The sequence below is a fragment of the Oncorhynchus mykiss genome, chromosome 27, assembly GCF_057628025.1.
Source record: "Oncorhynchus mykiss isolate SJ-2025 chromosome 27, ASM5762802v1, whole genome shotgun sequence".
Taxonomy (NCBI): domain Eukaryota; kingdom Metazoa; phylum Chordata; class Actinopteri; order Salmoniformes; family Salmonidae; genus Oncorhynchus; species Oncorhynchus mykiss.
This window is the reverse complement of record NC_143048.1, coordinates 4,336,263-4,363,952: the sequence shown is the minus strand read 5'-3', so window position 1 is coordinate 4,363,952 and position 27,690 is coordinate 4,336,263. Positions and strand designations below refer to the sequence as shown.

General features: G+C 40.6%; 2 protein-coding genes across 11 annotated transcripts in view; one reads left to right on the top strand and one right to left on the bottom strand.

The window, feature by feature from the left end:
• Positions 1–1,849, bottom strand: part of LOC110507350 (NADPH--cytochrome P450 reductase) — a 44,777-nt gene extending 42,928 nt beyond the window's left edge. The window contains exon 1 of one of the 2 annotated variants that reach the window (XM_021587283.3): positions 1,657–1,849. The gene's annotated coding sequence lies outside the window, so the exon portion shown is untranslated. The remainder of the gene's footprint in view (positions 1–1,656) is intronic. The other variant, XM_021587284.3, reaches the window with a different exon arrangement.
• On the top strand, positions 539–26,755 carry gdpd1 (glycerophosphodiester phosphodiesterase domain containing 1). 9 transcript variants are annotated; one of them, XM_021587287.3, is made up of 12 exons: positions 539–850; positions 14,803–14,900; positions 15,814–15,971; positions 16,140–16,182; positions 16,896–17,031; positions 17,619–17,664; positions 17,748–17,869; positions 17,971–18,060; positions 18,287–18,420; positions 25,495–25,560; positions 25,766–25,817; positions 25,903–26,755. In XM_021587287.3, exons 3-12 carry the CDS (start codon positions 15,836–15,838, stop codon positions 26,047–26,049), a joined length of 972 nt encoding a protein of 323 aa, XP_021442962.2. In that variant the 5' UTR covers positions 539–850; positions 14,803–14,900; positions 15,814–15,835; the 3' UTR covers positions 26,050–26,755. The 9 variants fall into 9 exon arrangements, 5 of the variants coding, with proteins under 5 accessions (XP_021442962.2, XP_021442964.2, XP_036821581.1 ...); XM_036965686.2 differs by lacking the exon at positions 539–850 and adding an exon at positions 12,900–13,114; XM_021587288.3 differs by lacking the exon at positions 539–850 and adding an exon at positions 12,913–13,127.
• Positions 26,756–27,690: the final 935 nt, after the last annotated feature.

Below are 27,690 nucleotides of genomic sequence, written 5' to 3'. Positions count from 1 at the left end.
TGTTTTAAATAATAGCTTGGGGGAAAAAATCGTAGCTTGGCTGCTGAGGCAAGGAGACCCTAGCTCCGCTAAAACCATTTACAACTTTGTGCTGTTTTCAAGGGATTGTTAAATCTTATAAATATTTGGTTTTAATATCATGACTTCTTGAAGAGCATGGTCAGAAGTACACATTTCCGATTATTCCAAATGTCGTTCCATCAGAGTTATACAGCCAGTAACTGATGTTCATGATCAGTCAACATCAATTGATCAAGTAATTTCAGATACGTGAGGGTAGCCTAACCATTTGGCATGTAACTAGCTATGCAAACAACATGTGTCATTTAGCTTGCTTCATCAGATATTAGGCTTTTTTTTAACGTTTATTATTTTTTTTAAAGCTTGTCAACGGCAAGTCCTCATCCAAGTAAAGTGGTCAGTCAGACTTCTGTCATCACCACTATAGATGGCAAGCAAATCAAACAATATTTGGATATAGCCACCTAACTAACCCTATTGACGTGATCTGTTATTAGGTAGCTAGCCAATTTAATATGGTCAGTCGAATCAATGTAGCCTAGCTATCATGTCTGTCAGCCGCAATAGTGATGAAACACAAACATGTTGCAAGGGGGATAATGTCAGGCAACGTAACTAGGTAGGCAGGCCTACGTTGGTTGGATAAAAAAAAGTACTTTAGGTCTACTTATCACTGTGTTTAGCCAACTGTACAACGTTTCTACCGGTAGCTTCCAAAGTAAACATCAAGTAACGTTAATAGGAACAGTACATCGGCAAATGCGCCCTTCTGCAGTTTGACAGACAGAGCGCACAAAGGGTTGGAAATTAACCTAAACCACCTCAACAGGTATAGTTCACTTTTATTTTATATCACTCATATCAAATTTATGGTGGCCAATATTGATAGATATCGTCAGGCTATCCTCAAGTATCTGAAATTGTGATCAATTGATGTTTACTGATCATGAAAAGCATCCAGTTACTTGCTGTATAATCGGACATTTGTCGTTCTGACTATGTTCTTCAAGTGATGATATTACAACCAAATACTGTTAACAATGCCTTAAACGGCACGCAGTTTTATTGATAACGACCAATATAACTTGGAATGGAGCTTGACCACGACATTAGCAATCAAATCATACAATTACCAAGTTGGCTGACTCTCCAATGAAAGTGACAAGTGGCAAAGCTGTTAGTTAAAAACAGGGTTTGGTAAATCAGTAAGTGAACTTGCTTAAACTAAACTATAGAAATTAACATTTAGCTAGAAGCTAACGTTTGCTGTACTTCCTGAAAAGGTTGTTTGGCAGGGAAGCCTAGTGGTTAGAGCGTTGGACTAGTAGGTTGCAAGTTCAAATCCCCGAGCTGACAAGGTACAAATCTGTCGTACTGCCCCTGAACAGGCAGTTAACCCTCTTATTGAAAATAAGAATTTGTTCTTAACTGACTTGCCTAGTTAAATAAAATAAATATTTCCTTGACAGTTGGCTAGGTTATGTAGCAAGCCTTGTCGTCGAGCTAGCTAAGTTTGAATGAAATTAGCTTTATTACAATCCATTCTCATGACATTAATCCTCAGTGTTGCCAGAGAAACGGCACTTCAGGATATTAAACATTTCAACATAGCTAGACTTTCAGTTAGCTACTTACCTTCCAGTCTTCACAATCAAGAAAAAGCACAACACAATGCAGAAACTTCACGCAATACTGTGAATCTGAGGGACTAAACCAAACCAGTTTACTCAAGGGGTGTAGTACTTCCTACTCAGAGTGGACATACACGTCACGACAGGCTCTGTAGACAAGGTCAGATCAGAAAGACATCAAATAATTACCCATTCTCTTTGTCTAACAATTCAATGAATTACTTATTCCAAACGATTTTCTTAGTATCTCACTTTGTAAAATACACATTTTAAGAAATGGACTAGTCCATAAAGACGTTACCCAATGACTTTGTAACGGTAATAATAAATCACAGATCACAGTGCAGTGGGCCAGGGGTTGAGGTTATGTATCCACCGAATAGTACAAAGTGTCATATTGAAGGTATCCTCGCATACTGAAAGATTAGTGTGTATTTTGTTTGGTGATAGTACCAAGGACAGATAGTAGTATAGCACAGATCTGAACCCAGTGGTCTAAAGTACTTAAGTAAAAATACTTTAAAGTACTAATTAAGTAGTTTTTTTTAGGTATCTGTTCTTTTACTTTACTATTTATATTTTTGACCAACTTTAACTTCACTACATTCCGAATGAAAATAATGTACTTTTTACTCCTTACATTTTCCCTGACACCCAAAAGTACTCGTTATATTTTGAACTCATTGCAGGAAAGGAAAATTGTAAAATTCACACACTTATCAAGAGAAAATTCCTGGTCATCTATACTACCTCTGATCTGGCGGACTGAACACAAATGCTTCATTTGTAAAGATGTCCAAGTGTTGGAGTGCCCCTGGCTCTCTGTAAATAAAAAATAACTTTTGACACTTAAGTATATTTAAACCAAACACTTTTACTCAAGTAGTATTTTACTGGGTGACTATCACCTGAGTCATTTTCTATTAAGATATCTTTACTTTTACTCAAGTAAAAGTGGATATAGCCATCTAGTTTATCCCCTGAAAGTTAGCAAACTAACCATATTGACATGATCTGTTATTAGCTAGCTAGCCAATTTGATGTGGTCAGTCAAATAGACATGGTCCATCAATCAATCAATGTAGCCTAGCTATCATGTTTGTCAGCCGCAATCATGATTAAACACTTAAAAACAATGTTGAAAGGGGGATAATGTTAGGCAACTTAACTAGGTAGTGTTAGATGAATTTAGTTCTTGTGTTCATTTAACCAATTCAATTAAAACACTCGGTCCATTTCTAAGAATTTGTAAGGTTCTTATTTTCATAAAATGGACAGAGACCAGTCACCAAAATTAGCCAATAGCGTTTATTCTCGAGAGCTCTGGTCATAATACCATGTACATTGGTTTATATACCTCACATTTCGTCATAAATGTCCCTCCTCCTCTCAGATACAATGGCAATATAGTTCACAAGCCTTCTCACATTGTCTGCCACCTGTTAAACTATCTACTACAAGCCCAAGGTCTCTCCCCTCCCTGGGTAGGGACAGAATGTCCTGTAAGGTACACAGTATTCCAGCCCGTCTGACGATAGCTTCATTAGTTTCTAACAAGGAACAGAAAGTCCTTGTTCTAATTCTTGACTAAAATTACACACATTATATTCAGTGTTATGATTATAATAAGATTCATACAGTGACATAGTAGTATTCTGTTTAGTTAAAGTTCTACGTTAAATGTGTACATCATTTAGTCATTATTCATAAAAATCCTATAACAGGTAGGTAGGCAGCCCCCCCACAGTATATAATATATCATTAGGACTGTGTGTATGTGTGTCTTTTCTGGTCTACATCTGTGTGATGTGATCAATCAGTTTATTCCAGTTCAGAATAAAACATATGAATTTTAAGAGCAACAGTTCCAACCTAGACTTTCTATCAACAATAACTTATACAGTAAGACGTACAGTAGGCCAGAATTTGTTATCTGTACTGTTACTTAGGGTTGCACGATCAAAAAGCCTGTGTCTGTTCTATTATACATCTGTGTTATGTGATCAATCAGTTTAGTCCAGTTCAGAATTGTATTTTAAAAGCAACAGTTCCAACGTAGACAGGTATGTAAGAGTGTTGTTAATGGAGAAAAATAAACAAATATATTTATTGTTATTTCATTGTTATTTTTTTGTTGTCTATATTGCATTTTTTTTAGGCATAAGGGCAACAAAATGTACTGATATTTGTGTATAGTTGCATATTTTCCTAAGCTTGGGTCCTAGGAAAACACAGAATTTCTCATTTGGGTCCCAGGCTGAAAAAGTTTAAGAACCCCTGCTTTACAGTCTTTGAGCCGATGCATCCTGAACAGAGAGAGTCCATTGTAGAGTTGCCAAAACTGCCACACAAAATATCAATTACCAACTTTACACACACATTAAATACACACAAAACAATTAAGTAATACAAAACGCATGCACACACACAAAATCCCAAATGCCAGGTCAATCAAATGTTTAGGGCAGAACTGGGTTCAAATCATTTGAGCACTTGTTTGAGTCTGCCTGAAGTGCCAGATGGGCAGGGTTTGCAGTTTTGGGACTTTATTGGTTTATTAAGCCAGGCAACCTCAAACAGGCACAGATAAATTATTTGAAATTATTGTTTCAAGTTTGACAAAGCATATAATATAACTGAAGATTTACAGTGCCTCCAGAAAGTATTCACACCCCTTGACTTTTTCCACATTTTGTTGTCTTACAGCCTGAATTTAAAATGGATAAAATTAAGATTTTGTGTCACTGGCCTACACACAATAACAAGTTATGGCAAGCCTAAATAAGTTCAGGAGTAAAAATGTGCTTAACAAATCACATAAGCTGCATGGACTTATTCTGTGTTCAATAGTAGTGGTTTAAATTATTTATTTATGACTAACCTATCTCTGTACCCCACACACACAATTACCTGTAAGGTATCTCAATCGAGCAGTGAAGGTCAAGCACATATTCAATCACAAAGACCAGGGAGGTTTTTCAATGCCTCGCAAAGAAGGGCACAAATTGGTAGATGTGTATTTTTTTTCTTTTAATAACCGATGCTGAATATCCTTTTGAGCATGGTGAAGTTCTTAATTAGGCTTTGGAAGGTGTACCAATACACCCATTCACTATAAAGATACAGGCGTCCTTCCTAACTCAGTTGCCGGTCAGGAAGGAAACTGCTCAATAATTTCACCATGATTTTTTAAAACAGTTACAGAGTTTAATGGTTGTGATATGAGAAAACAGAGGATGGATCAACAACATTGTAGTTAGTACACAATACTAACCTAAATGACAGAGTAAAAAGTAGGAAGCCTGTATATAATACAAATAATCCACAATGTTCATCCTGTATGCAACAAGGCACTGAAGTAATACTGCAAAAAATATGGCTAAGAAATTTACTTTATGTCCTGAATACAAAGTGTTGTTTGTGGCAAGTCCAACACAACACATTGCTGAGTACTTATAACTTCATATTTTCAAGCATGGTGGTGGCTGCATCATGTTATGGGTATGCTTGTCATTGGCAAGGACTAGAGTTTTTAGACAAATAAACAGAATACTTCTAAGGTGTCTGGTTAGACTGTAAACTCTCCTTCCAGACTCACATTAAGCATCTCCAATCCAAAATGTAATCTAGAATCGGCTTCCTATTTCGCAACAAAGCATCCTTCACTCATGCTGCCAAACATACCCTCATAAAACTGACAATCCTACCGATCTTTAACTTTGGCGGTGTCATTTACAAAATAGCCTCCAACACTCTACTCAGCAAATTGGATGCAGTCTATCACAGTGCCATCCGTTTTGTCACCAAAGCCCCATATACTACCCAACACTGCGACCTGTATGCTCTTGTTGGCTGGCCATCGCTTCATATTCCCCACCAAACCCACTGGCTCCAGGTCATCTCCAAGTCTTTGCTAGGTAAAGCCCCGCCTTATCTCAGCTTACTGGTCACCATAGCAGCTCCCACCCGTAGCACGCGTTCCAGCAGGTATATTTCACTGGTCACCCCCAAAGCCAATTCCTCCTTTGGCCGCCTTCCCTTCCAGTTCTCTGCTGCCAATGACAGAAACAAATGGCAAAAATCACTGAAGCTGGAGACACATACAGTGCATTGCGAAAGTATTTGGCCCCCTTGAACTTTGCGACCTTTTGCCACATTTCAGGCTTCAAACATAAAGATATAAAACTGTATTTTTTTGTGAAGAATCAACAACAAGTGGGACACAATCATGAAGTGGAACGACATTTATTGGATATTTCAAACTTTTTTAACAAATCAAAAACTGAAAAATTGGGCGTGCAAAATTATTCAGCCCCTTTACTTTCAGTGCAGCAAACTCTCTCCAGAAGTTCAGTGAGGATCTCTGAATGATCCAATGTTGACCTAAATGACTAATGATGATACATACAATCCACCTGTGTGTAATCAAGTCTCCGTATAAATGCACCTGCACTATGATAGTCTCAGACGTCCGTTAAAAGCGCAGAGAGCATCATGAATAACAAGGAACACACCAGGCAGGTCCGAGATACTGTTGTGAAGAAGTTTAAAGCCGGATTTGGATACAAAAAGATTTCCCAAGCTTTAAACATCCCAAGGAGCACTGTGCAAGCCATAATATTGAAATGGAAGGAGTATCAGACCACTGCAAATCTACCAAGACCTGGCCGTCCCTCTAAACTTTCAGCTCATACAAGGAGAAGACTGATCAGAGATGCAGCCAAGAGGCCCATGATCACTCTGGATGAACTGCAGAGATCTACAGCTGAGGTGGGAGACTCTGTCCATAGGACAACAATCAGTCGTATATTGCACAAATCTGGCCTTTATGGAAGAGTGGCAAGAAAAAAGCAATTTCTTAAAGATATCCATAAAAAGTGTTGTTTAAAGTTTGCCACAAGCCACCTGGGAGACACACCAAACATGTGGAAGAAGGTGCTCTGGTCAGATGAAACCAAAATTGAACTTTTTGGCAACAATGCAAAACGTTATGTTTGGTGTAAAAGCAACACAGCTCATCACCCTGAACACACCATCCCCACTGTCAACCATGGTGGTGGCAGCATCATGGTTTGGGCCTGCTTTTCTTCAGCAGGGACAGGGAAGATGGTTAAAATTGATGGGAAGATGGATGGAGCCAAATACAGGACCATTCTGGAAGAAAACCTGATGGAGTCTGCAAAAGACCTGAGACTGGGACGGAGATTTGTCTTCCAACAAGACAATGATCCAAAACATAAAGCAAAATCTACAATGGAATGGTTCAAAAATAAACATATCCAGGTGTTAGAATGGCCAAGTCAAAGTCCAGACCTGAATCCAATCGAGAATCTGTGGAAAGAACTGAAAACTGCTGTTCACAAATGCTCTCCATCCAACCTCACTGAGCTCGAGCTGTTTTGCAAGGAGGAATGGGAAAAAATGTCAGTCTCTCGATGTGCAAAACTGATAGAGACATACCCCAAGCGACTTACAGCTGTAATCGCAGCAAAAGGTGGCGCTACAAAGTATTAACTTAAGGGGGCTGAATAATTTTGCACGCCCAATTTTTCAGTTTTTGATTTGTTAACAAAGTTTGAAATATCCAATAAATGTCGTTCCACTTCATGATTGTGTCCCACTTGTTGTTGATTCTTCACAAAAAAATACAGTTTTATATCTTTATGTTTGAAGCCTGAAATGTGGCAAAAGGTTGCAAAGTTCAAGGGGGCCGAATACTTTCGCAAGGCACTGTATCTCCCTCACTAACTGAAAGCATCAGCTATCAGATCAGCTTACAGATCATTGCACCTGTACATAGCCCATCTGTAAATAGCCAACCCAACTACCTCAGCCCCATATTGTTATTTATTTTTTTGCTCCTTTGCACCCCAGTATCTCTACTTGCACAATCATCTTCTGCACATCTATCACTCCAGTGTTTAATTGCTAAATTGTAATTATTTTGCCACTATGGCCTATTTATTGCCTTCCCTCCCTAATCTTACCTCATTTGCACACACTGTATATAGACTTTTTAGGTTGTTTTTCGGAGGATGCACAGCTCTCGACCGTCGCCTCTCCTGAGTCTGTACAGGAGTTGCAGCAATGGGACAAGACTGTAACTACCAATTAGATACCACGAAAAAGGGTAAAAAACATTTTTATCAATGAAGGAGAAAAGGAGCAGTAAAACCGTGAGGCACAGCTTGAATTTCTCATATTCATCTTTGTAGGAAAATCTGATGAGGAAGATACATTTTTCTAATCATGAAAAGTCAATCTGTTGCCATCTTCTCCATAAATCTAAATGCCAAGTTTTGAACAAAAACAGCTTGAAAGATGAATTATTATTTGTTGTATATCACCTCCATCTGATGGAGATATTTGGAATAGGACGACAAATCAGTTTATGGTTTTTAATATAAATATACAATTCGCTAAATAAGGTGTATAGTATGTTAACATTTCTAAGAGTTAACAAATCCATTGTAGTGGAAGCTACTTTCTTTGACTGTTTTCTCAGGAGAGTCACACTTACATTGCCCAGAACAAGATTGAGATATAGCCTGTGGTTTGTGAGATATGAATGATAACTGTTTTATTTAACAAGCCATTACCAGTCAAATGTTTGGACACATATAAGGGTTTTCTTTTTTGTACTATTTTCTACATTGTAGAATAATAGTGAAATATGAAATAACTACATTATTCCATATGAGTTATCAAAAAAGTTAAACAAATCAAAATATATTTTATATTTTTCAAAGTAGCCACCCTTTGCCTTGATGACAGCTTTGCACACTTGGTATTCTCTCAACCAATATCACCTGGAATGCTTTTCCAACAGGATTGAAGGAGTTCCCACTTGTTGGCTGCTTTTGCTTCACTCTGCGGTCCAAATCATACCAAACCATCTCAATTTGGTTGAGGTCGGGTGATTGTGGAGGCCAGGTCATCTGATGCAGCACTCCATCACTCTCCTTCTTGGTCAAATAGCCCTTACACAGCCTGGAGGTGCGTTTTGGGCCGTTGTCCTGTTGAAAAACAAATGATAGTCCCGCAAACCAGATGGGATGGCGTGTCGCTTCAGAATCCTGTGGTAGCCATGCTGGTTAACTGTGCCTTGAATTCTAAAAAAATCATAGTGTCACCAGCAAAGAACCCCCACAACATCACGCCTCCTCCTCCCTGCGTCACAGTGGAAACCACACATGCAGAGATCATCCATTCACTGACTCTGCGTCTCAGACACGGCGGTTGGAACCAAAAATCTACAGTTTGGACTCATCAGACCAAAGGATCGATTTCCACCAGTCTAATGTCCATTGCTCGTATTTCTTGGCCCAAGCAAGTGTCATCTTCTTATTGGTGTCCTTTAGTAGTGGTTTCTTTGCAGCAATTCGACCATGAAGGCCTGATTCATGCAGTCTCCTCTGAACAGTTGATGTTGAGATGGGTTTATTACTTGAACTCTAAAGCATTTATTTGGGCTGCAATTTCTGAGGCTGGTAACTCTAATGAACGTATCCTCTGCAGCAGAGAACTCTGGGTCTTCCATTCCTGTGGCGGTCCTCATGAAAACCAGTTTCAGCATAGCGCTTGATGGCTTTTGCGAATGCACATAAAGAAACTTTCAAAGTTCTTGAAATGTTCCGAATTGACTGACCTTCATGTCTGAAAGTATTGATGCACGGTTGTTTCTCTTTTCTTTTTTGTGCTGTTCCTGACATAATATGGAGTTTTACCAAATAAGGCTATCTTCTGTATACCACCCCTACCTTGTCACAACACAACTGATTGGCTCAAACGCATTAAGGAAAGAAATTCCACAAATTAACTTTTAAAAACGCACACCTGTTAATTGAAATGCATTCCAGGTGACTACCTCATGAAGCTGGCTGAGAGAATGCCAAGAGTGTGCAAAGCTGTCATCAAGGCAAAGGGTTGCTACTTTGAAGAATCTTAAATATAAATATATTTTGATTTGTTTTACACTATTTGGTTACCACACCATATTTGTTACAATGTAGAAATAGAGTAAAAAAAATATTTAAAAAACTTGAATGAGTAGGTGTGTACAAACTTTTGACTGGTACTGTATGTAAATCATCAGAATAGGAAAACAGCCAACGACTCTTTCAAATGTCCCTCCTCTAAGACCTGTGAAATAATGTTTTTAATGTAGTGACACTCATACGCATTTTTCTTTGGAAGGAAAGCCTGTTTCAAAGAAAGTGTTGGGTCTTGCTTTAATGTGCTCCTTGATTTCATCCAAGGTTTTTACATCGTCCTCTGGCAGTGTCTCCGTATTGCATCTGTTGATGAATGATGGAGAGGGCCTTGAAAAACTGTGTTAGGGTGCATGAAACCTTTTAGAGAAAGAGAGCGAAGGTGTGTGTGTGATCGCGTGCATGCATGTGCACTAGCTTACTTCTTCACTAGCTGAGACATGTCCTTCAGCCTTCTCCGCTGGCGGGCGATAGAGGAAGAGCAATTGCTCTGCAGCTTTGAAACTGAATCTATTTTCTTCTAGCTGGTGGCTCTCCTGGTAACGAAATGTTAAATGTCATCATATCAATATACAAGACACTGACAATGTATAGCCCATTAAAATCTATTTCAATTATTCTTCCTTTTTGACAAAGCACTGTGATTACTGTATGTACAGTGCATTTGGAAAGTATTCAGACCCCTTCAGTTAATTTTTTAAAAATTATGTTACAGCCTTATTCAATACTCCATAAGGACAAAGTAAAAACCAGGTTTCAGAAATTGTTGCTAATTTATCATTTTTTTAAAAAATGACATAAGTATTCAGACCCTTTGCTATGAGACTCAAAATTGAGCTCCGGTGCATCCTGTTTCTATTGATCATCCTTCAGATGTTTCTACAACTTGATTGGAGTCCACCTGTGGTAAATTAAATTGATTGGACATAATTTGGAAAGGCACATACTTGTCTATATAAGGTCCCAGTGTTGACAGTGCATGTCAGAGCAAAAACCAAGCCACGAGGCCGAAGGAATTGTGTCCAGGCACAGATCTGGGGAAGGGTACCAAAACATTTCTGCCGCATTGAAGGTCCCCAAACACTATTGGCGTTTCAATTGGTGACGTCACTTGCTCTGAGACCTTGAAGTAGTGGTTCCCCTTGCTCTGCAAGGGCCGCAGCTTTTGTGGAGCGATGGGTAACGATGCTTCGAGGGTGACTGTTGACGTGTGCAGAGCGTCCCTGGTTCGCGCCCAGGTCGGGGCGAGGGGACAGACGTAAAGTCTATACTGTTACATAAGCAAGAGAGGGAGAAGGGCCTTGGTCAGGGAGGTGACCAAGAACCCGATGGTCACGCTGACAGAGCACCAGAGTTCCTCTGTGGAGATGGGAGAACCTTCCAGAAGGACAACCATCTCCGCAGCAATCCACCAATCAGGCCTTTACGGTAGAGTGGCCAGGCGGAAGGCACCTGAAGGACTGGCAGACCTTCAGGAAACCAGATGCTCTGGTCTGATGAAACCAAGATTTAACTCTTTGGCCTAAATGCCAAGCATCTCGTCTGGAGGAAACCTGGCAAAATCCCTACGATGAGGCATGGTGGTGGCAGCATCATGCTGTGGGGATGTTTTTCAGCGGCAGGGACTTGGAGACTAGTCAGGATCGAGGGAAAGATGAACAGAGCAAAGTACAGAGATATCCTTGATGAAAAACTGCTCCAGAGCAATCAGATTATTATTATTTGACCCTGCTGGTCAAAGAAGCTGGACATCATTGTTTCCACAGTCAAAAATGTTTTTGGGGTTCCAAGACTTTACGGCAGAAGCACTGCAAGGACTACTGTCACCAGAAAATGTCCTGCCCTCACAGGATTCTTCTAAGCCCGTGTAAGGACCTGATTAGAATTTTAACAGAAAGGCAAGTTGATGGGTGGGTGGGAAAGTTTAACTTTCTTTTTGATAGTTTGTACGATAGTTTGCATTTTTTTACCATGCTTTATTTACTTTTTGGGATTATCCACCATCACAACAGGGGGCGTAATGCACATCCGATTGTTGTGAAAGTCATTATACGTGAGAATAAGAATATTTCGGTGTGGCCAATCAGCGACATTGCAATAATGATCATGAGTATGTGGGCTACAAAGTATCAGCTGTGTGCAAAGGAGAACGACAGATGGATGGAGTGGCAGTAGAGATGGCGTCCTTCAAGGAGGCAAGAAAGAGATTGCTGCGGAAAAGGGGAATATTTTCATAAGGAGTCATTTAATTGGATTTCGGAGGAGGAAATGAGGGAAAAAGAGAGGAAGAATAGGTTGAAGAGAATGAGGGAGGCAAAGGTTGAGTCTGAATCTGTTGGAGATGACGGAATAGAGAGGAAGTGTGTTGAAGATGTTTGGGGTCAAGTGTAACAGAGTGAGCCCTACGCCACACCGAGTTCTGGAGGTGAAATGGAAGTGAATGAGGGCGAGTTAACTGAGGTGTGGTGAAGAGCTCAGAGCCTGAATCTGTCATCAATGGACATGATAAAGAGGAATCTGGTCCAGTGGAAGTGACATTTTTGTGGTTTCAGGGTGGGTGGGAAAGGAGTTGGGTGCAGTTGAATCAGTGAAGGTAACCGGTAGTGGACTTATGATATTTGTTTGTGTTTCCTCTGCCCAGAGGGAGCGGGTGCTCCGTGTCACGCAACTTGGGTCAAGATCTGTTTCTTGCTTTGCGCTTAGGAATAGGGCACCATTTAATGAAGTGATTCATGGGGTAGTGTTAAGTGTGGAGGTGGAATAATTGAAGTTGAATATGCCTGGTGTTTGTGACGCCTGCCATTTGGTACGGTGCAGACCGGGTGGTGAGTGTGGTGAAACGGAATCATGGTCAGTCCTTTTTAGAGGCTTTACCCGACAAAGTTATGTTAAAATATATCAGTTATCCTGTTAGAGCTTAGTGTTCCAAATCCACTGTGGTGTTTCAGGTGCAATGTTTATGGTCATGTCGCAGCAGCGTGTTGGAGGGAGATTCCAAGATGTGGGATGTGTGCAGGAAGGCATGGGACAGAAGATTATGTAGAAGAAAGTATGAAGTTGAGTGGTGGTGTCCTGTCCTCCCTGGCCGTTGGCATGATGCAGGAGCAGATAGGGTCAAAGTAGTGGAATGGGTGTATTTTTTTTATACGTATTTTTTGTTTATTTCTTTCCTTTTCCCCCTTTGTATCACAAAGTATACTGATTTATATTATAGTCCAGTTGGGGGCGGTAATGTAACAATTGGATGTCAACCGTCATTAAATCCCTAAGAAGAAGAAGATTGCAGATGCAGCTAGACGGTGGACCGTGGATGGAAGAGCACGCTTGTTTGAAATGGAAAAGCATCGTGGTAGCTTTTTAAAAAGAAAACGTCAAGACGAAGCAGCTGCACTGTTGAGTGTTACATCCCGAGGGGTTCGTGCTGATTGTACGGAGATTGTGACAGTCGGTTAAATGGCGTCCCTTGAGAAGGCAAGAACAAGATGTATGTCAGAAGTGCACTATTATCATAAGTAGACGTATACTTGGAATACGGAGGAGGAATGGAGAGGCAGAGGAGGTCTAAGAGAAAGAGAGGGAGGAAGAGGGTGAGCTTGAATCGGTAAAAAAAAAAAAGCGGAAAAAAGGGATATCTGTTTTAAAGAAGAATGATAGGAAGTGTAAGCAGAGTGAGCTGAAGACGGGAGGAGAAATTGTAGGTGTGGTGAAGTTCTCGGGGCCGGAGGCTTGCACTGAGGTTCAGGATAAAGATGAGTGTGACAGGTGTAAAGCTTTAGGAAAAAGTAGACCCTTGCCTTTTTTGCTGATTCATTTGTGGTTTCAGTGTGGGTGAAAACAGAGTTTGGTGCTGGGAAATCGGTGAGGGTAATTAGAAGTGGTCTCGTGATAATTGCTTGTTTCTGATGGTCAAAGAGAGAAAGCCGCTCCGCGTCAAATGACATTTTTTGCTCTCAAGAAAAGTACACCATTGTAAGGAGTTATTACTGGGGGTAGCAGTAAAAGTTGACCAAATGAAGGGGAAGATTCCCGCTGTTTGTGATGCTTGTCGTTTAGTGCGATGCAGACAGGGTTGCGTGAGTGGTGAAACAGGAGTCTGTTCTGTTCTTTTGAGTTTTGATGTTGAGTCTTTGTCGACAAAGTGTTGTTAGGATATATAAATTATCCTGTACAAGCTTTTGTGCCAAATACATTATGTTCTTACAGGGGTCAAGCTTATGGGCATGTGGCTGCAATGTGTAGTGGCGAGGTTCCTCGGTGTTAAGTGTGCAGAAAGGCACGAGACAAAGAAATGTGTAGCATTGGGGAAAGTAGGGGTATGTGTTAATTGTAGGGGTGCCCACGGGGCTGGGGATCAGACATATCCCGTGCGAGAGAGGCAGGTTGCGGTTTCCAGGGTCAGAGTAGTGCAGAAGTTGTCATGCTGAGGCAGAAGAAGACGAGTCAAGGGGTAGGGATCCTGGGAGGAGTGGTGTGAGTAGTAGATCTGTACCAGTACAGAGGGATAGGCCAACAAGTGATATGTTTCAGTAAGATTGGATTTTTAGCATTTATAGCAATGGTTATCAACTGTTCTGCAGGAATGGAACATAAGTCGCAGAAAATTGAGGTTATGGTGGCAGCTGCAAAGAGGTATTTGGGTGTGCCAGACTTGACATCAGAAGAGTTACAGGGTGTGTTAAGTGGTGGTGTCCTTTCAGGTTGTTGGACTTAGGTAGTACTAAATAGTGGAGTAGGGTGGTGTTTTTACTTTTTTTATGTGTTAGTGTAGTGTTCCATGTAAAAAAATTAAAAAATATATTTTTAAAGTATTTAACTAGCCTTATTTACAATGACGGCCTACCCCGGCCAAACCCTAACCCAATTGTGCGCCGCCCTATGGGACTCCCAATCACGGCCGGTTGTGATACAGCCTGGATTCAAACCAGGGTCTGTAGAGACGCCTCTAGCGCTGAGATGCAGTTAGACCGCTGCGCTACTCGGGAGCTTTGTTTACTGATCTTTTTTTTTCTTTCAAGAAAAGTATAAGGGAGTTGTACTCCAGTCTAGTAGGTGGCGGTAATGCCACATTTAGTGTATGCCAACCTCCGTTAAACCTCATCAAATCAGAAGATTTATGCCATCTGTCGTTGAAGTAAAGATTGTTCTGTCTGTGGTTGCAGTTGTAATAGCGTTCAGCAGACAGGACTTGCATAAACCTTGGCGTTTACCGGGCAGAAGTTTCCACATATCCAGAAGAAAAGTTCGTTTGTTGTCAAAGGTAAAATGCAATTTGTTGGCTCACACTACTGTAGCTAAACACATTCACTAACGTTTTAGCCCATCTACACGGACGGTATCTGACATTCAATTGCTAGCTATTTGTCATCATTATTGTATCTTCATGTACAGCATGTACTGTACTGTGCCGTAAAGCTAGTCATGATTATGACTCAGTTCTATTCAATGATTTATATAAATCGTTGGTTCCATTGCATTACACAAAGGCAGCTTCTGTAGGGGGTGATTTTGTTAAGAGCCCCGACGCTCCGTCTGAACATTATTAACGCATCGCTTGCGGTATGGTTTTGGAAGCATAAGGACCTTTTTCATATCGACAAGAAATGCTTTTTGAAAAAAACAAAAGGTTAAATTGACACACCTTTTTTATAGGGTTAGGGTTCCAACATCGCCATATTTCCTTGTTACGGAAACAGACGGAAGACCGAGTGAACTGACAACCTGTGCTAATTAGTTAGCTATCAGCGTCTCCGAACACCTGTGTGTAAAACGGAAGACAGACGCCAACAACGTGTTGTCACTGAAAAAAAATTGTCGGCTGCAAATGTATTGAAACCGGTTAAAACATTCTACATTAAGTGTTTTTTGCATTTATTACATTATTTTGATGTGATATGAAAGGAATTTGTTTCTAGAACTGTACCGCAATTGAGATTCGATTCACGTTTAGATGGAGTATATGGGTGCTTTGGCTTCCAAACAGAACATGTAAGAAGGTCCTTGGACTAAGCAGTAACAGGCAACTTTAGTCCAATTTTGGGCTACTGTACAGCAGTATGAACGTGTACATTTTAAAAAATTTAATCCGACCTACTTATTAAAGCTGAATCATGGTGACTTATCAGTATTTGCTAGTATAGTTATGCTTGACCATACATGTTAACCTTTCCCAGTTGAGCTAAAGGAGAATCAGAGATGTGTGCTGCTGTCTACGTGTTGTCTACTGTGATGGGGTATGTGCTCACCTCTGCCTTGTTATTGAAATGCCCAACACTTCTGCATCGGCGGAAGAGAGAGCCATTCCTGAGCAGACACATATCCCATCGTGGAGGTGAGTGTTGCTGGAATCTTGCGTCATCCATACATAACACATCCATGAAACTGGAACTACCAAAAGGCAGTGTTGTACCTCAAGACATCTCGCTAACTTGGCTCACACCGACTTCGTTTCGGGCACCTCTAATTTATGAACTTCTTTCTGTCATGTCTGTATTTGCAGGGGCAGGTGAAAACCTGGAGAACACCATGGCAGCTTTCAAGCAGTGAGTCAAGTCCACATCCTCCCATTGACTCGTGCTGCGTCATGTTTAACATAGCCTAATCCTCCTGTGTTGGCCTAAATATCCAGACTAACAGCAAGCAATGCCATAAGCAGATAACACATGGAACATAGTTGATGGTAAACCTACATTCTCTATGGAGGAAGTAGGCAGATGGGACTGGATGTCCTTATGGTTAAAATAGAATTCTGCTGAATGTACTATTCAGCTTGCCAAAAGGACTCATATCAAGTTTGTTTTATTGCTAGTAGAGGATGATTGTGTGATAGTAGTCAAGACTCAAAAGTATAAATCATGTCATGTCGGTGTGCTGGAGTGAAGCATTGAAGGAAAATTATGAAACACAGAGACAAAATATGCATTATTACTTATTTTGGTAAATGCACACCACTTTGAATTGTGGGTAACCGAGTTGAATTGGTTAGCTTCACTCCTTGGCTTGAAATGCCAACATCTGTGCCATCGACTTGCTAGCGTTGCGGTGGTGTAGTTGGCTATGGCATTGTCAAGAGGGTGGTCGTGTGTTTGCAAGACAGGATGCACAATAAATCCCAATAAGGGAGGAAGATGTAATGGACATCAACGCTGCTTGCTGAACAGTACGTGTGTGTACCCTGTCTAGATTTGTTGATGCTATCCTCAACTTACTGCTGGTTGGGTATATGTGTGTGATTGTCTCCTTTACATGTGTCCAGTGCAGTGGACCTTGGCACTGACATGCTGGAGCTGGACTGTCACATGACCAAGGATGAGCAGGTGGTCGTGTCACACGATGCCAACCTGGAGAGGTCGACTGGCATCAGTGCCTACATCTCTGACGTGGCCTACGCCGTGAGTATCGCAAGGTTGGCTTCTCAACAGCCATATAAAAAATATACGTACTTTACCTAGGCCTCATTGAGGCAAGTGGTCCGTAAGGCCTCCAAGGTCCCTACCTTTCTTCCTGTCTTGGGCTATTTTAGACGCCACTTTCCAGGTCTTGAACTCTGCTTTCATGTAATTCTACTTCCAAGTCTTTTGTTGCATTTATCTCCCTATTAGAATAGGTTCTGTCAAAAGTTTAATCTGATTTTTGACCAAAGAATAAATCTCAAGGGATTAGTGTCACGATACCAGTATCGCAATAATACGACACCAGATTTTCCTTGGCAAGAAAGAGTACATGAGGCAGAATAAACTATATGGTCCTTTTTTATAGCCTACTTTTATAAAAAATATTGTGTGCTGTAGCTTGCAAAATAAACATGTGACTCTGGGTGACATCATACGGCTGTTTTTTCCAACATTAGAAGTGTTTTCCTCAAATAATTAAGTCTGCTTCATGTTTTGTTTCTTTTTCTTCCTTACTTCCTGGTATTGTGACAACACAAAAAGGGATATGCATGATAAAATGTGTGTAATATGTTTGTTCTCTACAGGATCTGCCTCCTTACCTGTGCAAGCTTGGTGTGACTTTCCAGAGAGGTGAATATCACTGTTTGTATGTAGTACATGCTGCTTTGGTAGGTGTGGATGTGTTCTTAATGTTTCCCTGTGTGTGTCTACAGAATGCGTCTGTGAGGGAGGGGAGGACAAACACATTCCTCTCCTCAGGGATGTGTTTGAGGCTTTCCCTAATACCCCTGTCAACATTGACATCAAGGTCAACAATGACACCCTTATCAAGAAGGTGTGGCCTGGGGTTAGACATTTCAGGAAAGAAGTGGGTGCTTTGAGTGTGTTATGGGGTAAGTGTTCTCATTGTGGGTTGTGAACTTGTTTGTTCTGCAGGTCTCAGAGCTGGTTGTGAAGTATGACAGAGAACACATCACTGTTTGGGGCAACTCTAGCAACCAGATTGTGCAGAAGTGTTACAAGGAGGTATCTAATGGCTCATTTCCTTGTATAATGATATAATCTGTTTATGCTTGATAATATTTACCTTGATCAACACAAAATTGGAAATTATATTTACATGTTTTTATGATGGGTGTTTGGGAAGAACCTTTTTAGCAAGTAGGAGGACTGAGTTCTTTGTCATACTAGGATAGCTGGATTGTGGACTTAGTTTTTATCACCACCTTGTACTTTCCTGTCTGTGTTGTAGAACCCTCGTATCCCAGTGCTGTTCAGCATGCGCAGGGTTCTAATGCTGGTGGGTCTCTTCTACACCGGCCTCCTGCCATTTGTGCCCCTCAAAGAGCAGTTCCTGGAGATCCCCATGCCCTCCATCGTCACTAAGTATGCAACACCCAGAGACACACACACCCACTTAACTTAGCTTAGGCCATAATTTTACATGTAACACCTATCCTCCTTGGTTCTAGTGTTTGTACACACACACACACACACACGTTTTACTTGACATTATGAGGCATGTCTTACCTTGCTTCAAAGTAGCCTAGCCAAAATTCAACTATAGAAATGTAGAGGCAATTATTTTATAAAGATTTCTTCATTTTTAATTGTAATTTTATTTTACCAATTAGGTTGACTGAGAACACGTTCTCATTTACAGCAACAACCTGGGGGTTATAGTTACAGGAGAGAGGAGGGGGGATGAATGAGCCAATGTCTGTTTTAAGTGCCTTGCTAAAGATCGACGTAAAGAAATCCACAGGGGCTGGTTCACTTGACCTCTTCTTACTACAGCCTCCTGCCACACTCATTGTTGAATCTTTTAACTTGACAATTGCTCCTGGTGTTATCCCTAAGGTTTTGAAAGCGGCACATGTCCTCCCGCTACATAAAGGCAGGGAGGTCCTTCTGATTTAGGTAATTACTGTCCAATCTCCAAGTTATCTTGCCTAGCCAAAGTATTAGAATCTCTGACCCACTCCCAGCTAATAATAACTATATTCTAAATATGCACCAATGTTGTTTTAGATCTGGACATGGCACTGTTTCAGTTACTATGGTAACTGAAGTGTGCAAAGCTGTCAAGGCAAAGGGTGGCTTTTTGAAGAATCTCAAATATAAAATATATTTTGATTTGTTTGACACTTTTTTTTTGTTTTTTTGTTGTTACTACATGATCCCATATGTGTTATTTCATAGTTTTGGTGTCTTCACTATTATTCTCCAATGTAGAAAATAGTAAAAATATGGAAAAACCCTTGAAGGAGTAGGTGTTCTAAAACTTTTGACTGGTAGTGTATGTTCTGTAATTCATGGACATTTTTCTCAGATGGGCTACATATTGACTCATTGGATGTACAGTGGGGCAAAAAAGTATTTAGTCAGCCACCTATTGTGCAAGTTCTCCCACTTAAAAAGATGAGAGGCCTGTAATTTTCATCATAGGTACACTTCAACTATGACAGACAAAATGAGAAAAAAAATTCAGAAAATCACATAGGATTTTTAATGCATTTATTTGCAAATTATGGTGGAAAATAAACTTTTGTTATTGACCAAATACTTATCTCAATACTTTGTTATATACCCTTTGTTGGCAATGACAGAGGTCAAACGTTTTCTGTAAGTCTTCACAAGGTTTTCACACACTGTTGCTGGTATTTTGGCCCATTCTTCCATGCAGATCTCATCTAGAGCAGTGATGTTTTGGGGCTGTTGCTGGGCAACAAGGACTTTCAACTCGCTCCAAAGATTTTCTATGGGGTTGAGATCTGGAGACTGGCTAGGCCACTCCAGGACCTTGAAATGCTTCTTACGAAGCCACTCCTTCGTTACCCGGGCGGTGTGTTGGGTGGGGATCATTGTCAAGCTGAAAGACCTAGCCACGTTTCATCTTCAATGCCCTTGCTGATGGAAGGAGGTTTTCACTCAAAATCTGACTATACATGGCCCCGTTCATTCTTTCCTTCAGTCGTCCTGGTCCCTTTGCAGAAAAACAGCCCCAAAGCATGATGTTTCCACCCCATGCTTCACAGTAGGTATGGTGTTCTTTGGATGCAACTCAGCATTCTTTGTCCTCCAAACACAACGAGTTGAGTTTTTACCAAGAAGTTCTATTTTGGTTTCATCTGACCATATGACATTCTCCCAATCTTCTTCTGGATCATCCAAATGCTCTCTAGCAAACTTCAGACGGGCCTGGACATGTACTGGCTTAAGCAGGGGGACACGTCTGGCACTGCAGGATTTGAGTCCCTGGCTGCGTAGTGTGTTACTGATGGTAGGCTTTGTTACTTTGGTCCCAGCTCTCTGCAGGTCATTCACTAGGTCCCCCGTGTGGTTCTGGGATTTTTGCTCACTGTTCTTGTGATCATTTTGACCCCACTGGGTGAGATCTTGCATGGAGCCCCAGATCGAGGGAGATTATCAGTGGTCTTGTATGTCTTCCATTTCCTAATAATTGCTCCCACAGTTGATTTCTTCAGACCAAGCTGCTTACCTATTGCAGATTCAGTCTTCCCAGCCTGGTGCAGGTCTACAATTTTGTTTCTGGTGTCCTTTGACAGCTCTTTGGTCTTGGCCATAGTGGAGTTTGGAGTGTGACTGTTTGAGGTTGTGGACAGGTGCCATTAATACAGGTAACCAGTGGAGGACAGAGGAGCCTCTAAAATAAAAAGCTACAGGTCTGTGAGAGCCAGAAATCTTGGTTGTTTGTAGGTGACTAAATACTTATTTTCCACAATAATTTGCAAATAAATTCATTAAAAATCCTACAATGTGATTTTCTGATTTTTTTTTTTTTCTCATTTTGTCTGTCATAGTTGAAGTGTACCTATGATGAAAATCACAGGCCTCATCTTTTTAAGTGGGAGAACTTGCACTATTGGTGGCTGACTAAATACTTTTTTGCCCCACTGTATCTCTCATCGAGTGGGTTCCTGCCTATAAATATCTTAACATTTTGATTGATAAAGATCTATTGTTTTAAAAAAAAAACTTTAGAAGCTAAGATTTAACGTGGACTTCTTGTAGACAAACTCAGCAAGAAAAAGAAGGGTCCTGAAAAAGGGACATTATCTTTCAAAGATAAATCGTAAAAATCTAACTTCACAGATTGGAAAGGGTTTAAACACTGTTTCCCATGCTTGTTCAATGAACCCTAAACAATTAATGAACATGCACCTGTGGAACGGTCGTTAAGACACTAACAGCTTACAGACGGTAGGCAATTAAGGTCACAGTTATGAAAACTTAGGACACTAAAGAGGCCTTTCTACTGACTCTGAAAAACACCAAAAGAAAGATGCCCAGGGTCCCTGCTCATCTGTGTGAATGTGCCTTAGGCATGCTCCAAGGAGGCATGAGGACTGCAGATGTGGCCAGGGCAATAAATTGCAATGTCCGTACTGTGAGACGCCTAAGACGGAGACAAATATTGTGCAGTCCATGAGGAGGAGATACACTGTAGTACTTAATGCAGCTGGTGGCCACACCAGATACTGAATGTTACTTTTGATTTTGACCCCCCCCCCCCCCCCCCCCCCCCCCCCCAACCACTGTTCAGGGACACATTATTCAATTTCTGTTAGTCACATGTCTGTGGAACTTGTTCAGTTTGTCTCAGTTGTTGAATCTTATGTTCATACAAATATTTACACATGTTAAGTTTGATGAAAATAAATGTAGTTGACAGTGAGGCTTCTTTTTTTGCTGAGTTTAGAGCTTGCCTGTCCATTAACCGCAGGAAGCACATTCTACAGTCAACTTTCCTGACAGTTCTTTACTATGGTGACACCATTTACCAGAATGCAGCAGCCACTACTTTTAAACCTTTGGATGCCTTCTACCATATCGTCCTTTGCTTTATTACAGGTGACAGACAGTTTTAAGACTCATCACTGCATCAGAAGGTCGGCTGGACCTCAGTCCTGTCGATCACTTCGTTACCCCCTTGTTGTTTGCAAAGCTCTGCTTCAAAAGCTTCCAACATACCTCACTTCACTGTTGAAATGTACTGAACAGAAATATAAACGCAACATGCAACAATTTCAAAGATTTTACTGAGTTACAGTTCAGTCAATTTAAATAAATGTGGCCCTAATCTATGGATTTCACATGCCTGGGAAAACAGATATGCGTCCGTTAGTCACAGACAACTTTTTTTTTTTAAACGTAGGACTGTGTATCAGAAAACCAGTAGTGTGACCACCATTTGACTCATGCAGCTCGACACATCTCCTTCGCATGGAGTAGATCAGGCTGATTGTAGCTTGTGGAATGTTGTCTCTTTCCTCTTCAGTGGCTGTGCGTAGTTGCTGGATATTGGCGGGAACTGGAACACGCTGTTGAGCCAGAGCATCCCAAACATGCTCAATATGTGACATGTCTGAGTATGCAGGCCATGGAAGAACTGGGACATTTTCAGCTTCCAGGAATTCTGTACAGATCCTTGCGCCACGGGGCTGTGCATTATCGTGCTGAAACAACATGTGGTGATGGTGGAGGAAGACTGGCACAACAATGGGCCTTTGGAACTCGTTACTGTATCTCTGTGCATTCAATTTGCCATCGATTTAAATTGTGTTCGTTGTCCGTAGCTTATGTCTGCCCTACTATTGCCCCATGGCGGCCGTGGGGTTAGTCTGCAAACTGCTCGTACACATGACGCCAAACATGTGGTCTGTGGTTGAGGCCGGTTGTACGTACTGCCAAATTCTATAAAACAACGTTGGAGGCGGCTTATGGTAGAGAAATTAACTTTCAATTCTCGGAAAACAGCTCTGGTGGGCATTCCTGTAGTCAGCATGCCAATTGCACACTCCCCCTCAACTTGAGACATCTGTGGTATTGTGTTGTGACAAAACTGCACATTTTAGTGACCTTTTTATTGTCCCCAGCACAAGGTGTACCTGTGTAATGATCATGCTTCTTGAAATGCCACACCTGTCCCGTTGATGGATTATCTTGGCAAAGGAGAAATGCTCTCTACCAGGGAGGTAAACAAAAATGTTTCACTACATTTTAGAGAAATAAGCTTTTTGTACATATGGAAAATATCTGGGATCTTTTGTTTCACCTCATGAAATATGTGACCCACACTTTACATGTCGTGTTTAAAACCCCACAAAGTGTTGTATATCCATCTGCCTTTAGTTTTAATGCACCACAGTTACGGAATAATTTACAAAACAAATTACACCTGGTGCCGATAGGGCAGTTTAAAACTGTTCACTGAAGTGTGCAATTGATTAATCAAACTTGTAATAACCTGATGTAATGTATTTATAGCTGTCTTGTTTTTTAAAAATATTTGTCCTCAGGGCACCATTTGTAAATGAGACACTGGTCTCAATTGGATTCCCCTAAATAAATAAAAGTAAATAAAATATGCCCATAAATAGCATTTCTATCCTCTTCTATTGGTTTTCATATCAATATTCGATATCCGGAAGTCAATGGCACAATCCTAGTCATATTATCAATCCATCAGGGTTGTTGCATCTTTAGATTCCCCTTCTTTCTAATTTTCTAGCAGGTTTTCATATTTTTCACATACTGTATGAAATCTGTCTGCTTTTTAGAATCTGTGTCCCTGCGACTTGCATTTGGGATAATGATTGAAAATGTAAAAACACATTGGCTACTTTAATTACAGGAGTTGCATGTTCGATATTAGAAACTGGGTTGTTCGAGCCCTGAATGCTGATTGGCTGAACGCCGTGGTATGTCAGACTGCGTTGCGTCATGCGTAAGAACAGCCCTTAGCTGTGGTATATTGGCCATATACCACACCCCCTCGGGCCTTACTGCTTAAATATAGTTTTTTGGCTGTGAGACGATATGCTTGCTATTGTTGTATGTTTCAATTATGCTCACAATGAAACATTTATTCTGTGTATGCATGCGTAGTATTTAAGGCTGTCACGTAATTTTACTGTTTGGAACTAATTTAACTGTTTGTTAACTGGTTAAGGAGGGTCGGCTAAAAATATAAATGTGCATACCTAACATAAACCATTTTTTTTTTTTAATAAAAAATAAAGTTTTGCTCTTTCGATTTATTAGAACATGTAAACACTTAAAAATATTATAATAATTATCGGAGTTCTGTGTATTTTATCTCCACGTGCTATCACGAGCAGCAGGAGCCTCCCTCTTAGGCTTGAGTGAAAGTGAGTTCGAAAAGTGTTTACAAATACCAACTTTATATGTCCGAACTCGGAATCAAATAGGCTTCCACCAAAAATGATATGGTCACTGTTTTCAAACGTTTATTTTTACTTTCTGCATTTTTCCCATCAGGCAACTTGATTATCAGATGTCTGTAAACAGGATTATTAGGGAAGTTGTTGTTCTTGCAAGGCATGCAAATGTTTTAACCACTACTATATTAAGCTGTCATTTTACAATCATAAATGTAATCAATGATTTTAACCAGTAGATATTTAGTCAAGTATCTTATTGTAAGATAAGTGGCGCTATACCTCCCCTCACAATACCCTCATGTTGTCAGACTCCATGAGGGTAGGTAGACTGTTTTATCTGCTACCGCACGACAAGCGCTACCGGAGCGCTAAGTCTAGTACCAAAAGGCTCCTAAACAGCTATTACCCCCAAGCCGTAAGATGACTGAACAATTACTCAAATGGCCACCGGGCTATTTACATTGACCCCCCCCCCCCCCCCCCCATCCCATTTGTTTTGTACACTGCTGCTACTCGCTGTTTATCTATGCATTGTCACTTCACCCCTACCTACATGTACAAATTTACCTCGACTAACCTGCACATTGACTCGCTATCGGTACCCCCCTGTATGTAGCCTCGTTATTGTTACTTTTTTGTTTTTGGTAAATATTTTCCTAACTCTTTCTTGAACTGCACTGTTGGTTAATAGCTTGTAAGTAAACATTTTATGGTAAGGTCTACACTTGTTGTATTTGGTGCATGTGACAAAGTGAGATTAGTTCTCTATTCACTCGCTCTCCTCCCTCTCAATCTCTTGTTATCAGGAACCACAGGTTGCCGTTTGAAAGTTGATCTCTGGGCACAATTTAAATGATTCGAATAACATGCCTGTTTGTTCTCTGGATTATAAATACTTTCCAATTTGGAAGTAAGCCCAACAGCAGGGATCATATGGATTAATAATAAATGCCTTTCCATTTAAAGCAGCTGAATTTGGACGTAAAGAGGTTGAAGCCACTGTGGTTTGTTATAAGCTAGCCATTTTTCTTTTTGTTCATCGGAGGGTCCTTTTCAAAGGGATATTGTGAGATTCTGTACATTTTTCATCTTACCCAGAGTCAGATGAACTCATGGATAGTGCAGGTGTACCTGTAGACTCCAAGTCATTGGCTCGCAAAACCTCTATCCTTTAAAAGAGGATTGATCTGTTTTAAGTGTGCTTTTGATTCCTTTATTTTCACTTATGTATTGCCTGTATTTGATTCCACAGACATCTTATGAGGGATCCTGATAAGATGACCAGGAGTCAGCATGTCATCACCTGGCTGGCAGATACGTAAGTCTAATAGTCTGAGATTACTGTACCTTCCACTTGGAACAACTGCTCCATTGCACCCTTCAGAAGGAGCTCACATAGCATTACATTTACTTCTGATCAGTGGTTCAGTAATTCTGATCAGTGGTTGGCTGTGGTCCAGTACAGGTGATATGTATCATAAATGATGAGGTTCATTAATCAGGGTCTAACCTTTCTCATGCAGCCTGCTGATGAGAAGAGCTCTGTTCAATCACCTAACAGCAAGGGGAATACAAGTAAGGCCATTCTGACAACTGCTATCGTTTGCTTTTTATCACAGTCACGTTGTATAATATGTGCTCTTATTTTTTTACATTTCAGGTTTATGTCTGGGTGCTGAACGACGAGAAGGACTTTAAGAGAGCCTTTGACCTGGGAGCTACAGGGGTCATGACCGACTTCCCCACAAAGCTGAGGGACTTCATGGAGAAGAATGGCACTGCTAAATCACTAAATAAACTAGACTGAATGATCTGCCGAAGTTGCCACTTCCCCACCACTAAAGCCAACTGACCTGTCAAACTATCTCCAGACTCTATGTAGATACAGTATTGTTTGAACACCAGCACAGGCAGCTAAGATTATTTGGCCTTTGTCCTGCATGTCAACTGGGCAATAAGCCTTTTTAGTGTATCTACTTTTACAGTAAGGTTTTGTTGTTCGATTTAATTTAACATGGTCAGTTCAGATGTTAATTGTAGTTGAGGGAAATTTGATCAATAAGTGGTTCAATATTCAAGTGTGTTTTGTATTTTGCTGTTTGACAGATAATGCACACATCTGTCTTATTCAAGACTTGGTGCTATAATGCCAACTCCATTGCTCATAGTTGAGCCTAACATGGCATGACAATGAGTGAAAAGGAGTTGGCATGATAGCACAAAGACTGGCATTACAATTAGTCTTGAATTTATGTAATAGTAAAGTGATAAATATGTATTTTAAGTGTTTTATATTTTGCAATTTTATATTTAATTTTTAATTTAAATATTGATTGGAAAATTGTATTGAAATATGAAATGCATTTGAAGTTTGGTCGTGCTGTAAAGACAACTCTCCAGAAAAATGCATAGATTTGTATAAAACACGGGAAAGGGATAGAACAGAATGAAGCCATAGACATGGAAAATGTATGACAATTGAGTGTTAGAATGATTAAAGTGATTTTTCTGGACGTTTTGTATAATTTCAGCTAGTTTTTGACAAGCTGTCACGAGCCAAAACACAACCTCATTTGCAACCTCATTGGACTATACTGTACTGACCCCGCCTCCCACTTTAAGCTTGCAACCTCATTGGGCGTCATTCCACCTGCCAATTAACATTGCCCATTATGTCTAATTGTTGCAGGAAAATTTACATAGATGGGATGGAGAAGCGGGGATCAGCAACAAGTCAATTTAATTGGAACACACGATTGCTAGAGAACAAAGACAAAAGGCTGGTCATTGTGTTTTTGTGTTTGATCATAAATTTCGGTTTCGAAAGTTAACGCAGTTGCATTCCAAATATTTGTTATAACTAAACCAAGATAGACCACAGCCTGTCGTTTCCATTGGGAACAAATGAGTCATAGTGGGAAGGAGGTGGGCAGAGCTAAGCACGAGCTAGCGAGATCCTATTTAAGTTTTCTAGCGTGCATCTGCATATTTCTGTTAGGGAACTAAAGTGCGCGTGTGCAATATCTAAATTCACATCTGCACTCCTGCTAAATGTATAGCTTCCGTCCCTCTCCTCGCCCCAACCTGGGCCCAGGGACGCTCTGCACACATCAACAACGGACACCCACGAAGCATCACTCCACAAAAGCCGCGGCCCTTGCAGAGCAAGGGGAACCACTACTTCAAGGTCTCAGAGCGAGTGACGTCACCGATCGAAACGCTATTAGCGCGCACCACCAACTAGCTAGCCATTTCACATCGGTCACATAAACACGGTTTATAACGGATTCTAGTTTTGAGAACAGAAAACTGTTTAATTGATGAGAATTTGCAGAATGTCGGCTAAAATCCATCTCGTTCTATCTTTTCTCCCTGCAGTCCAGTGGGCTTCCTCTCACTACCATATTTGATAGTGAGTGGAAACGCAAAGCTGATGCTTCACATTTAT

Coding starts and splice junctions, on each gene's coding strand:
- gdpd1 (XM_021587287.3), top strand. CDS start 15,836: ATGTGTGCTGCTGTCTACGTGTTGTCTACTGTGATGGGGTATGTGCTC. Junction 15,972..16,139: donor ACACATATCCCATCGTGGAG/GTGAGTGTTGCT, acceptor CTGTATTTGCAG/GGGCAGGTGAAAACCTGGAG. Junction 25,561..25,765: donor ATCACCTGGCTGGCAGATAC/GTAAGTCTAATA, acceptor TTTCTCATGCAG/CCTGCTGATGAGAAGAGCTC.